Source organism: Hemitrygon akajei, chromosome 8 (genome assembly GCF_048418815.1).
Source record: "Hemitrygon akajei chromosome 8, sHemAka1.3, whole genome shotgun sequence".
Taxonomy (NCBI): Eukaryota; Metazoa; Chordata; class Chondrichthyes; order Myliobatiformes; family Dasyatidae; genus Hemitrygon; species Hemitrygon akajei.
In genome coordinates, this window is record NC_133131.1 from 97533376 (window position 1) to 97547197 (window position 13822).

Genomic DNA, 13822 nt, shown 5'->3' on the forward strand with positions numbered 1-13822 from the left:
AACTGGAATACTGTGAGTTAATGGAAATAATTGAACTGCTTTTGTCGATCAGATTTTTTTTTACATTAGACATAGCCATTACACAGACCTCCAGGCGCCAAAATGACCTTTGCTGTAACTATTTTTTGGCAGGCATGTATCAAGGGATGCGTGACAAAATACCACACACTAGTTTCAAATCCATAAGAGACAAGTTACTTCACAGGAATGAAGAATGCAAGAAATACCAGTTTTTTGTGTTTTATTCATAAAAACAGATTTGCAACATTTTATTAAAAATTTATTCATGCAGTATAAGGGTACAAGAAACCTTCTGTCCAGTTCCAGGTTGCCCTGGCAGTTCTTACTTAAAGCATTTGTGCACTAATATGATTTGGAGAATGCCATCAGAGGCACCACCTTTCCATAAATCTACCCTTTTTTGCTGCTGTATAAAAGAACAGAAACATTAAATAACTATATTACTTTGTGGGTCTTTGATATTAGCAGGAAATTAAAAATGTTTCCTTATGGGAAAAAACTACATCATTAAGACGGAAATGTACTGCATGGTTTAAACCTAATAAATTGCACAGTCAGTATTCACAGACAGTCACAGATATACACGCTCACCTCCAACAGCCCAATACTTTAGTTTGTTTCCTGCTATATTAAGAATAATATTTCTATAGAGAACTTGTGTATACATTATATACAGTATTCAGTCCTCCCTCCATATGATGAACTGTCTTCAAAAATAAACCTGGTTATTAGTTGAATTAAGGAGGCAGGGAAATACGTTAATAGCCAGTGTTACCATTCAGAATACCAGAAAACAGCATTTCTTCACAATGTTAACTAAAAGCTTATTAGGACGTGTTTATCAGTGCACTAAGCATGCTCCTTTGACATTGATGAACATGGGATTGTGCAACCTTGACAGAATACAAATCTGGCTTGGGACAGTGCATACTTAAGCTTCAGTGGGGCTTTTGGACACGATCAGAATCTAAGTTATGACATACATCTATTAACTGCAATGGTAGCTGTTGAGAAATACAGATCTATTTAGATCCTTCACTCTGCCAGTCAACAGGAACTCTGTTGGGAGTAGTCTGTGAGCAGTGGCTCAAAACCTCACTCAGCCCAACTGGGAACTATTCTTCATGTAGAGGGCATGGGAAGCACTTTAATCGGATTCATTTTGGCTCCAGGTTAATGTACATACAGCTAGGAATCAATCGTTTGAAACATACTCAGAGCACACCTGGGCCAGTAGCCCACAGTACTGTAAAATGCTGTAAATTGTTCATCAGCTCCATCGGCTCTCAGAGGGGGAGGGATTCTTCGAGCTTGCTGCTGGATAACCCTGTAAGTAGATAGTTCATATCTGACAAGCAACAAAGCTGACCAATACTCAGCCTTATCCAGTAGAAGACCAGCACTACCCCGACACATGTTTGGAGATCTCTAAGCCATTGCTATTTCTTTTTCGGCTCTTAAACTCTGTAGGTGTAGGCAGATGCAGTTTCTCTACAATGTGGAGAGAATATACTCTGCATATCAGCTTTTTATATGGAATTCTGTTGTTGGAATTGGAGAGCTTTTAAGCACGCTGATAGTTCTCACATATACCGATTAGCCAGCTGACCATAAAGAAAATTCCAGGGTTACACACCAGCTCACTTTGCACTCAAACATTTTTGTCTTATTATACCCTTGGCCTCAAGTTCAATTTCAAAGTGGGTTTTGCTTCATATCCTTTTGCACTGCTGAAAAGTGTGCCTTGTCACAACAGCACAATAATTGCTTGTCAGGTAACATGATATACAGAAGAATATTTACTGTTGATATCAGTTAAGGGGAAATAATGGAGGCAATTTATTCACATGTGAAAGCCCTTCAACCAGTGATATGCAACGCTTTGCCCAAGGATATAATAAGTATGTACACATCAAAACTGTTTATCTCTTGCTTTCAAAGAGTAAGGAAACTAATCACTTGCTATTTCTTTTATTCATTCAGAAATCGACTGCATTCATGTTCATCAGTTTCTAATTTAGTAAACACGCACCAGTTTCAGTCTGTAGTACTGAAAAATATGAGCACCAAAAACCAGAATCAGCAATTAGCAAGCAAGAGATAACAGATTTTTCATCAGACTTAAATATTTGGGAAGTAACATTTTAGCTCACAAATCTCACTATCAAATTAGTAAAAAGATAAATTCTACACTGTTCACTTACCATGTTCAAAATCCCTCTGAATGTGTCTTCCAAAATTAGTTGTATGTTTCTATGCTAGAAACATATTCCTATATCAGACATATTGATTATAAAGCTTCATTCTCCATAGCAAAATTTATTTAGGGGTCTAGTACAGGTTGCTTCTTTTGTGCATTTGTGTGCAGAAGTAGTGGCATTTATTTTATGCTACAAATAAATTTTTCAATTTAATAGTTGAATTTTGTTTGAAGTGTGAACCATTAGTATATATCAAATTTTGCATAGCAGCTCATTATTCTCCCTTCACGATTGTGGCATTTATAAAACAACTGTTCAGTTTTGATAAAATTTCACTCCCTGCATCCTTAAGAAAACCTGTCACTCTTTCTGGGAAGGAAAGCACATCCAGTTTATGCAGAAACAAAAACTTCACAGATAAGGCTACAGGTCAGATTCTGGACATCTCCCCATGACCACACAACCTTGTTCAGGAGCCCAGTAGTGTCTGTTTCCAATGCTCATTCCTCTGTGGAAAGGGGAGTGTGCGTTGTGTACGTAGCAGAGAACTAGGTGGAGTACGCAATCCCGATGCTGAGTACTCATCAGTTCAGGCTACAAAGCCTCTCTACAGGCCAGAAACCATGACTCGAAACGATGGCTGCACATGTCTGTGCCGAGGGCTGGCACTGGGACTCACACACGGACTGGCACAACTAGCGTCAACTCCACCTATTGACGGCAAGTAGGCATGATGAAGGATGGGTAGCTGCAAAGACAGTCTACGCTGTATACTGCAAAAGAGAAGAAAAGGAGTTAAACGTCACTTTAAAAGTGACATGTTAAAATTTAGTGATAATGAAACATACACCAGTTCCAAGGGCAAAATCTATTCGATTAATTGCTTACTATTTTCACAAAAACTGACATATTTCTTTGCATCGTGGGGTGATATTAATCACCAATACTATCAAAGCCATCTGCAAGATTGCTTGTGCATTCTCACTATTTTAAGAACATACTCTACTTTCTTTCTTGCTGAAAATCCATCTGGTTATCATTTGTGCTCTATCTTTCATTGCTTCCCCTTTAAAACTGCAATCTATCTATCTGTTAAACATGACCAACATGAGTTCAAATGCTCCTTGCTCGCTATCCAGGATACAGTAGGGCAGGGGCTTCTAACCTTGGATCCACGGACCCTTTGCTTAATGGCATTGGTCCATGGCATAAAAAGAAAGTTGGGAACCCCTGCAGTAGGGTGAATCAGAAATACAGAGGCAGTAGAGAGATAGATTTGTAACAGTGTGTGAGCATGACCACAAATGATCCGCTAGTTACCGATATAGTGCAGTGGTGGGGACTATCATTCACTTACTCTGAGAGGCTGCTGACAACGTATTTACCATATTCCACTAATTGTGCATCAAATTCCCAAAAAAATGCACTCTATCTTTTTCACTCCATTTGCCGACTTCTTTCTCAGAGACAGAGATTTCAGGAGAACATTTTGAGAGGATCTGTGTAATGACTTTTGGGGTTTATCCTCAGTTGAGAGGGTAGGAAGTTGCTCCCACCTGTACAGATGCCACTGGCATTTGGTGTTGGAGAACACAGGTCTGCAAAGTGACTGTTAGCAAATCACAGTGGTTCTGCGGAACGCGTCCCCACAACAATCATTCCCAACTAAAATCATTTGGATGACTCCCTTGTAATGTGGAACTTGTCCAAAGTGACTCTCCATGATATACCAGTTAGTAAGAAAACTGAGGATTTCAATGCAAATTTGTTGAATTCCTTTAATATTACCGTACTTTTCTGTGAACTCGTGTACAGAGAAGAAATTAAATTTTCCTATGTCATGTTTTGTAACATTTATCCACCAATAGAATTCTCAAATGGTTACAGGGAACATATTGCTCATCTTACTAATGCACTAATCCCATCATTGCCGCTCTAATCAAGGAAACCATTACTTCATCCACCAGTGTTATCAAAAGCTTGTATTATATCTCAAAAAACATAAAAACCAGTGGATACAGGTCAATCTCAAGCCAAGTACATGGTCATCATCCCTTTTTACAGTGGCAAGTGTTTAAGCTGGCTGGATGGGAGAATTCAAGGTCATCAACACACAGGGCATTATGTGAAAAAAAATATTTTGCGGTTTCGAAACTATTGGTTTCTTACATCCAAGGTGAAATTGCATCAAATTATTGTAAACCTCTGATTTTATCCTAGTCTGGAGAATCAGATAGTAAAATCAGCTATCAAGGATTCCTTTGAAAGGCCATTCCAATTTCAGCTAATGTACAATAACATAAAAGATGGAATGCCCAGTGAATTTCATGCTGCAACATTAAGATGTGTTGACAACTGAGGAAACTTTGAAAAAATAGGTCCAAATAATAGTCTAAATTATTGGAGACTTAAAGGCAATTTTTGTCATGAGGATATAGTCTTGATATTATTCTGCAAGATTTCAGTAATATTGGCTGAGATTGCCTATAAAATTTGGTAATATTGTTGTGCCATTACTTACTGTTCTGGAGAATTGATATCTTCTATGACATCTTTGTTTGTTCTTGAAGACTCCAATGTGGTTCCCCAAGGAACCTGTGCTCGCGAATCATGTTGGTTTTTCATTAGAGGCTTATCACTATCTGCAAAACACCGTGATTATGTGAGTTTTATGCCCTGCAGGACTTAATCCTATTTGACTACTGAGTATAAATACAATAAAAAAGGGTTGTAAGTATAATGAAACCATAGTGAATAGATCTGCAATACAGAGGACTTTCAGCCCGGTACAAAAAATCTCATTCTTTGAAAATATAATGCAACTAGTTCTATTCCCTTGCTTTTTTCTAGGACTTTGCAAATTTTCCATTTAGCAATTTCATTTTTGAAAGATACTCTTTCAATCTCAGATTAAACAGTCTGAATGGAATCCAGTGTTATTGATGCAAGAAACACAAGAAGTTGAACATAGTTGCAAATGGTTGTTTGTGAAGCCATACCTGGAGCACCACACTCAGACTTGGCCCTCTTACTTATGAAACATAATACTACTATTGGAATCAGTGCAAAATAGTTTTATTTGACTGGTTCCTTGGATGAGGGTGGTCCTAACATAAATGGCTAAAAAAATTGTTAGATCTGTGTTCATTTAAGGTTGGGAGAATGAGGGTTGATCTTAATGAAACATCTAAGGTCCTACAGGGTCTTGAGACGGTGAATGTTGAGTTATTTCCATTGATGGGGGGGTGTAGAATTTAATGACAATAGGCTGTTAGCTAGAATTGAGAAGCAATGGAATTTAGAACATAGAACAATATAGAACAGCACAGGCCTTTTGACCCGTAATGTTGTGCCACCTTGCACCTACTCTAAAATCAATCTAACCCTTCCCTCCTACATAGCTCTCCATTTTTCTGTCATCTATGTGCCTATCTAAGAGTTTCTTAAATGGTCCTAATGTATCTCCCCCTACCACCACCCTTTGTGTGGTATTCCATGCACACACCACCCTCTGTTTAAAAAATCTCTGACATCCCCTTATACTTTTCTACAATCACCTTAAAATTATGCCCCCCTGTAGGAGCTATTTCTGTCTCTGCTTATGCATTCTATCTATGCCACCCATCTTCTTGTACAACTCTATCAAACTTCCTCTCATTCTGTTTCACTCCAAACTTCTCACAGAATCTAGAGAATGCCTAAGTTTATCTGGAAACACACAAAGGGTTATGGAGGACATTTTGAGTTCTTAAAAGGGAACTAGATAAGTTTCTGAAAGATCAGTGAACTGAGGTCTATCTAGAGCTGACACAGGTTCACAAGATCATCAAAAGCATAGTGAAGGGAGATGCAGGTGCTGGGGTCTGGAGAGAATAGATGAAGCCATTGGAGGAACTCAGCAGGTCAGGCAGCGACTGTGGAGACAGAGGGATTGAGAGCCTGCATCAGGAAAATCACAATGAATGATGGGACAGACTTGCAGGGTTAGCTGGCTGACACCTGCTCTGAAATATATTCAGTTCCTGTGCAACATTTTCATATGCAAATACTTGGTACAGCTAATTCAATGGTTAGATTCAAGTCCTGCTTGATGGGATATTGGAAAATGGACAAGCAAGGTCTATTTGTCTACCTGCAGTTTAATCTTTCCGTAAATGTAACACTGACTCTCGACTCTTGTCTTGCCACTGGATCCAGATGGGAATTGGGAAGATAGAGTGAGGCTGACGCTCTGCAACTCTCCCTCACTTAAATCCACATCAAGCACTAGTCTCGACACCATCAAATAGTGTCGAGGTCTTCATTGACGACGATGGATGAACATCAAATGTAACACCATAATATGCATTCTGTTTTTACCACCTAAATGTACTTACGTATAGATCGATCTATCTGGAAGGCACACAAACAAAAGCTTCTTACTCTTTTTCAGTAAAGTGATAATAATAAACCAATACCAATAGGTGGGAAATGTCTGTTGAATTTGTATTCTGCCACCCTGACTACTGAGTTAACTGGGTTTTTGGCAATAGTGCATTCTAGTGCTCGGGTCACCAGTCCCAGCACTGTCTGTTGAATTTGCATTCTATCACCCTGATGAGTTCACTGGATTTTTTGGCAGTAGTGCATTCTAGTCTGCAGAGCATGATTCCTGGCAATGACTGTCATAGCATCAGTGTCCTACTGACCAGAGAGCACATCTCCCACTTTGCACCTCCTCCACCAAGGGGTCCAGGGTAACATCCATAAGCTCTTGACACCAGCATCGCCACTTCAACAACGGTACCCCATAGCTGCATGTTAACTTCCACTGTAGAGCTTCTGGCATCTCCTTGGACAACCACATTGGCTTGGTCTTGTAAGTAAACATTAAAATAAAGCCATATCCCCAGGTCCAGATGGTTAGCAAGTATCAAAATGTGTAACAGTTCCAGCATCAACAGGAGGTTTCACCACTGGAATCTTTGCTCCCCACAAATAATAATCTGCTTCTACTTATTACTTCCTCCCTCTAAGTCAATTTTTGTAGTTACTCTTCCTTTATTCCTAAAGGCTTCAATTTATGAACAACTGTAACATAATACATTGTCAACCTGTTAAACATTCAAAAAACGCACCATCCACAGCATTGCCAACACTAACCGCCTTGCTACATCATTTAAATCTGAATCACAATGGTTCTATGAATTAGTCATAGTCAGAAACATACAGCACAGAAACAGGCCCTTCGACCCATCTGGTCCATGCCAAACCATTTAAACAGCCTCGTCCCATCGACCTACACCTGGACCATAGCCCTCCATACCACTGCCATCCATGTACTTATCCAAAACTTCACTTATACACTGAAATGGAGCTCACATGCACAACTTGTGCTGACAGTTCGTTCCACTCTCAAGACCCACTGAGTGAAGAAGTTTCCCTTCATGTTCCCCTTAAACTTTTCACCTTTCACCCTGAACACATGATCTTTAATTGATCCCCCAACCTCAGTGGAAAAAGCCTGCCTGCACTTACCCAATCTATACTGCTCATAATTTTGTATACTTCTATCAAATCACCTCTTCAATCTTCTAGGTTCCAAGGAATAACGTTCTGACCTATTCAATCTTTTCTTATACACCTGATCCTCCAGTCCCAGAAACATACTTGTAAATTTTCTCTGCAATCTTTCAAACTTATTTACATATTTCCTGTAGGTATGCGACTGAAACTGCACACAATACTCCAAATTAGGCTTCACAACATCTTACACAACTTTAACATAACATCCCATCTCCTGTACTCAGTGCTTTCATTTATGAAGGCCAATGTGGCAAAAACTTTATCTATGATCCTATCTACCTGTGCTGCCACTTCGAATTAATTTTGGCCCTTTCTACCACACCCCTCAGTGCACTACTGTTCACTGTGTAAGACCTACCCTGGCTGGTCCTACCAAAGTGCAACACCTCACACTTGTCTGCATTAAATTCCATTGGTCAACTTGCAGCCCATTTTTTCCAGCTGGTTCAAATCCCATTGCAAGCTTTGATAGTCTTCCCCATCGTCTACTACATCCCCAATCTTGGTGTCATCTGCAAATTTGCTGACCCAGTTAACCACATTATCATCCAGATCGTTGATATAGATTACAAGTATCAACGGACCCAGCACCGATCCCCGTGGCACTCCACTATTCACAGACCTCCAGTCAGAGAGGCAACTATTTACTACCACTCACTGGCTTCTCTCTCAAAGCCAATGTCAAATACAATTTACTGCCTCATTTTAAATGCCAAGCGAGGTAGTAAATATTGTGTAACAAATTCCTTCCGGCTTTTATTTACAACTATATTTCTGGAAGTAGCAATTATTTTTACTCTGTCCTAAGGTTTTTGGCAGGAGGCCAATCAGTTTTTGTTTTGGACAGGAATGCAATATTTGAAATTGTCACTCTTCTGTAACAAGTCTTAAATCTGAATTACTGTCTATGTTCAAAAAGCTCCGGGCATTGTTCTTTGGTTTGCTCTGGGAATGCAGTTTCCAAAACTGACCACTCCCAGCAGGCTAGTTTCCATATAATAATGTTACTGGAAATCAAGATAAAATAGCTTTGGGATTCTTCTGAAATAAACAAATTCAAAGTTCAAAGTTGCAAATTCAAGGTACATTTTTTATCAAAGTATGTTGCAGTACACAACCCTGAGATTTGTCTCCCCGCAGACAACCATGAAACAAAGAAAACCCGTTCAGAGAAAAACATCAAACACCCTGCAGTGCACAAAAAAAAACAAAATCATGCAAATGGGGCAAAAAAGAACAAGCAGAAAACACAGTATAAAAACACAGAAATGATCGAGTCCGCGCATATCGAGCTCAGCTTATTTCAGCTCAATCTAGCACTCACCATCTCAGGCTGCCCCCATCCAAATCACCCAAAATAGCAACAAAAAAGGAGCGAACAGAAACACATCACAGAGTCCTATCCACAAACCACGTCATCTAAACCTCGACCAAGCCCCAAGATTCCGGCACCATCCAGCAAGAATGAGAAAGGAACCATTCAAAAGCAGGGGCCTTCTTCCTTGAGCTGTGAGGTCCCTGTGCTCGAACAGTCTATCTCTCCATCTCGCTTGATGAGGGTCATAAGACATAGGAGTAGAATTAGGCCATTTGGCCCTTCGAGCCTGCTCCACCATTCAATCATGGCTGATCCTTTCTCCCCCCTTCAGCATGCTAGTCGTGAAAGAGCTTCCTGACTGCTCTTGCTGCTGCACTGGATAATATCGACACCATAGGAGCATCAGATTTGAAATCAATTTCATTGCTCTGAAATCTGCTATTCCAGTTAAGTAACATGGTGAGGTGAGTGGCTAAGTAATTCTGATCATGGTTCAACCTTCAGCTTGCTAGCGATAGCTGATCTCCACTTGGGAAATATAACTGGCATCAGCATCCTTAGGAAACCTGGTGGCAGGGATAGGCGGTAACTCTAGCTATCAGCTCCCCCCATGATCGCTTTGTTGCGGTGTCTCATGCAGTTGACACTGCTACTCATATAGGGGTATAAATCTGACAGCAATGTGTTCATTTTACCACATTAGGGCCAATTTTGTGAATCAAAATTGATCCAGAGAAGCACCCGACTCGATACTGGGTGTTCACCCATAATAGGTAGCTGATGCTGGGTTCACGCCTCTTGCCTGTGTAGTCGTTGACTAGACTCTCAATATCATGCTTTATTTTTAACAATTATTCCCCAAGGGAGCATGCACACATTAATGGTTAAATACGAGGCCAGTATGCGTAGTCAGCAGTGACCACTCATACTCTCAGCTGAGTTCTGAAGCACATACTTTGGTTTGGTAAGCCAAGTCTACTCAAGCAGGAAACTATGGGTAAAGTTATCTTATCTGTTTATGGCTTTTACAATATAATGAGATCAGGTGGAGGGAGCTGGGTGGAAGGGCAAATGGATGAGAGTCACATCCAAAACAACTGTCCACGCTGCTTTCCTTGCTTAAACAATGGTCTAAATCACTATGAAGCCAAACGGTTCCAATATCTGGGAGCTATTGAAAACTCTCCAAATTACTAATATATATATTACATAAAACACAACAGCCCAGGAACAGGCCCTTGGCCCAAGGTGTCTATGGCGAATACAATGCCAAAGTAAACTAAACTCTTCTACTTACACATGATCCAAATTCCTCTTGTAAAGAGTGTGAACATCTTTAAGAATTTGCTCACTAGAAATACTTACAATACTTAAATAACTTCAAACAATATAAAAGCTGAGATCTGTAACTACAATGCTTTGTACTATTTCCCTCACTAATATCAATTTCAACCTAGTGCAGATGTTTATGTAGATTTCCCAAAGCATATGATGAGATTTGTCACAACTGCAGACTGCTTTGCTGAACAGTATGTGAAAATAACAGAACAGACAGTTCAGGTTCCCAAGCTGGTAGCAGTTTCTCTGGAAAATATCAGGAGCTGTGCAGAGTACTGCCAGCGGTCCTCCTGTTGTGAGTTTTATGGTATGTCGTGTAGCACCATATTCCTTGTCTGCTTGAACAAATCTGGAGGTGTAAAATCGGGTTAGATGTTAAGAAGCAAGAATTGGTCAATCAGCTTCTTCAGTCTGCTCCACCACTCAATAAGAACAAAGCCAATCTTTTACCTTAGCGTCAATCTCTTACACCTTCCTTTAATCCCTTCATAGCTAGAAACTGACAATCCCCTGCTCTGAGTGTACTCAATGATCGATCTTCACAGCCTTCCTGAATTGAGAGTCCCAAAGTTTAACTGCTCTCCAGAGGAAGATATTTCTTCCCAATTGATTATGACTGGTTCTAGGGCATAAGGCAACTCTGCCCCTGTTTTGTAGACTTGTAAATGTTATGTCTCCCATTCTTCTAAATTCAAGGGAATACAGAATCTGGTAAATAGGGACCAAAGATTGACAATCAAAATTGTAATAGAACAATGGGTTTTAAGAAAGGGAAGGTTCAGATTGAATTTAAGCATAGTCCTGGAATGGGGAAAGGGAAGAACGATCAAATCCAGAGCTCTCTGAATAATAGAAGAGACACAGAGGACAAAAAAATCAAAAGAAAGTCTCCAGTACAATTAAGTCCTTCTGATGGTGGAGGCATTGGAGAGAATCCACTGCCTTCTGGGGAAATGGAGTCAGGTTCTATTTTGCCTTCAAGAGTGAATTGGATAAATAGATGGCACAGATAATAATTGCAAAGCTATAGAGAAGGCTGTGGGGGTGAAACTAGAGTGTTGCTCCAGGAGGAAACTTGTTTGGATAGGAATGGCCTTCTCCTATGTTGTAACAATTCAGTGATTCTATGATAAATGGAATTGTGCAGGATCTATTTTTCAAAGTCAGTTGTTGAAATATATAATCTGACACTGTAATATTCTCATCTTCATTTATTATTGACATTGATTATTTCTGCAAATATAAGTGCAATTTTGAAAAATAAGCAGCCAGGACACACAGCATCATTCAAATATTTTATGTAAAAGCAGGACAATGTTCAGTTAATCAATGCATTTGGGCATCATCAGTTCCCAATGAACAAGATAAACTAAGAGTGCTGCAATTACAATGCTTAAGGAGCTAATTTGAAGCTTTAAACAACAAAAATTACCTCAGTGTCAGAAGGATAGCTTAAGATCTAATAGCAGATTGCTAAGTCAATGCTGAATGTTTCAAAGACAAGCTTATCCCAGTGGGGGGAGGATTGAGATGCTTATACAGTGGAATTGAATGAATGAATGTGGATGGGAATAAACTGTTGTCAAGTTCATCAAATATTTACATTAAGTAGGGTTGAGGATTTGGACTCACAGCAAATACTTATTGAGATAATCATAGTTTGAATTTCATTTAGAAAACTAGGTGCTTGAAATTCCTAGTTCAGGAAATTATGTTCCTCTGGGCCTTCTGTCAGAAATGTCTGCTAGGGAAATTCACAGCAAAATAACGATAAGGAGAGTTGCAACATGGAGAGTGTAACAATAGAAAGTTTCGAGGACCATGTTGCATTTTCATAAAAACATAGAAATATAGAAAACCACACAGCACAATACAGGCCCTTCAGCCCACAAAGCTGTGCTGAACATGTACTTACTTTAGAAATTACTCAGGGTTACTCATAGCCTTCTATTTTTCTAAGCTCCATGGAGTCTCTTAAAAAACCCTATCGTAATTGCCTCCGAGATGCTATTGTATCTGTCTTTTATTTCATCTTTTCTCTCCTTAAGGCTTTTTTAGTTTGCTTCTGTTGGTTTTTACAAGCTTCCGAATCCTCTCGCTTCCACTATTTTTTGCTATATTATATGCTTTTTCTTTTGCTTTTATGCTGTCTTTCTCTTCTCTTTTCAGTCACAGTTGCATCATCATTCCTTTAGAATACTTTTTTGATCTTTGGGATGTATCTATCCCGTGCCTTCCCAATTACTGCCAGAAAATGAGAGGCATTGATTGTGTGGATAGTCAGAGGCTTTTTTCCCAGGGCTGAAATGGTTGCCATAAGTGGACACAGGTTTAAGGTGCTGGGGAGTAGGTACAAAGGAGATGTCAGGGGTAAGTCTTTTACTCAGAGAGTGGTGAGTGCGTGGAACGGGCTGCCGGCAGCGGTGGTGGAGGCGGATACGATAGGGTCTTTTAAGAGACTTTTAGATAGGTACATGGAGCTTAGTAAAATAGAGGGCTATGGGTAAGCCTAGTAATTTCTCAGGTAGGGACGTGTTTGGCACAACTTTGTGGGCTGAAGGGCCTGTATTGTGCTGTAGGTTTTCTACGTTTCTAAAAATCCAGCCATTACTGTTCTGCCTTCATCCCTGCTCATGTCTTGGCCACTTCCTCTGTCATGCCTCTGTAAAGCTGTATCTCTTTACAGAAGTTATTTACGTGCAGGCTAATCAAACCCCTATGATGGTAATATTCAACATTTGAGTTCCCTGATTCTCAGCATTTCATCAACACATTGCATTGTTACACATCACTGCCGCTTATGATTTATGACTGCTTGTAACTCTCACTGAATGCACTGCATTTATCAGATGTACATGTAATTTTTGCCATCAAGGGGAGGGAGGGGCACTACCAGTCGCAGGTTCTGAAAGCTGCATGCTATTCTTACGTTGCTGAGTCTGTCTGCCGAAGCTTCTAATCCAATCGGAATTCCAGGAGTAGGACAACCATGCCTAAAGATCACAGTCACCAGCTCCAACTCACCCTCTATGGCCATTTCAATACAGTGCATTAAAATTTGTAACTCAATATCTCAAATCCTTCCTTCTAGAGCCATCGGATAAAGCCCCTGCCCCAACAAGTTGAAGATGGATAAAAGAATCCCTTTTGCTTTTTGCATGCTTAGCATTGATCATGGAGAGCTGTGCTCCCTTGCCTGTCCATTATATACACTCAGTGGCCACACTGCTGGGCATCTCCTGTACCTAGTAAAGTGGCCACTGAGTGCAGGTTCATGCTTTTCTGCTGCCGCAACCCAACCACTTCAACGTCCGACATATTGTGCGTTCAGGGATGCTCTTCTGCACACCACTGCTGCAATGTGTAATTATTTGAGTTA

The 13822-nt window shown here is 40.0% G+C and overlaps 1 protein-coding gene across 1 annotated transcript in view; it reads right to left on the bottom strand.

Annotated features, from left to right (window-relative positions):
• Nucleotides 1–224: 224 nt before the first annotated feature.
• gabbr2 (gamma-aminobutyric acid (GABA) B receptor, 2) overlaps nt 225–13822 on the bottom strand; it is a 977227-nt gene continuing 963629 nt past the window's right edge. The window contains exons 18-19 of the mRNA XM_073054235.1: nt 4744–4864; nt 225–2995 (exon numbers count right to left, since the gene is read on the bottom strand). Coding sequence (XP_072910336.1) covers nt 2830–2995; nt 4744–4864 — 287 coding nt within the window. The 3' untranslated portion in view covers nt 225–2829. The remainder of the gene's footprint in view (nt 2996–4743; nt 4865–13822) is intronic.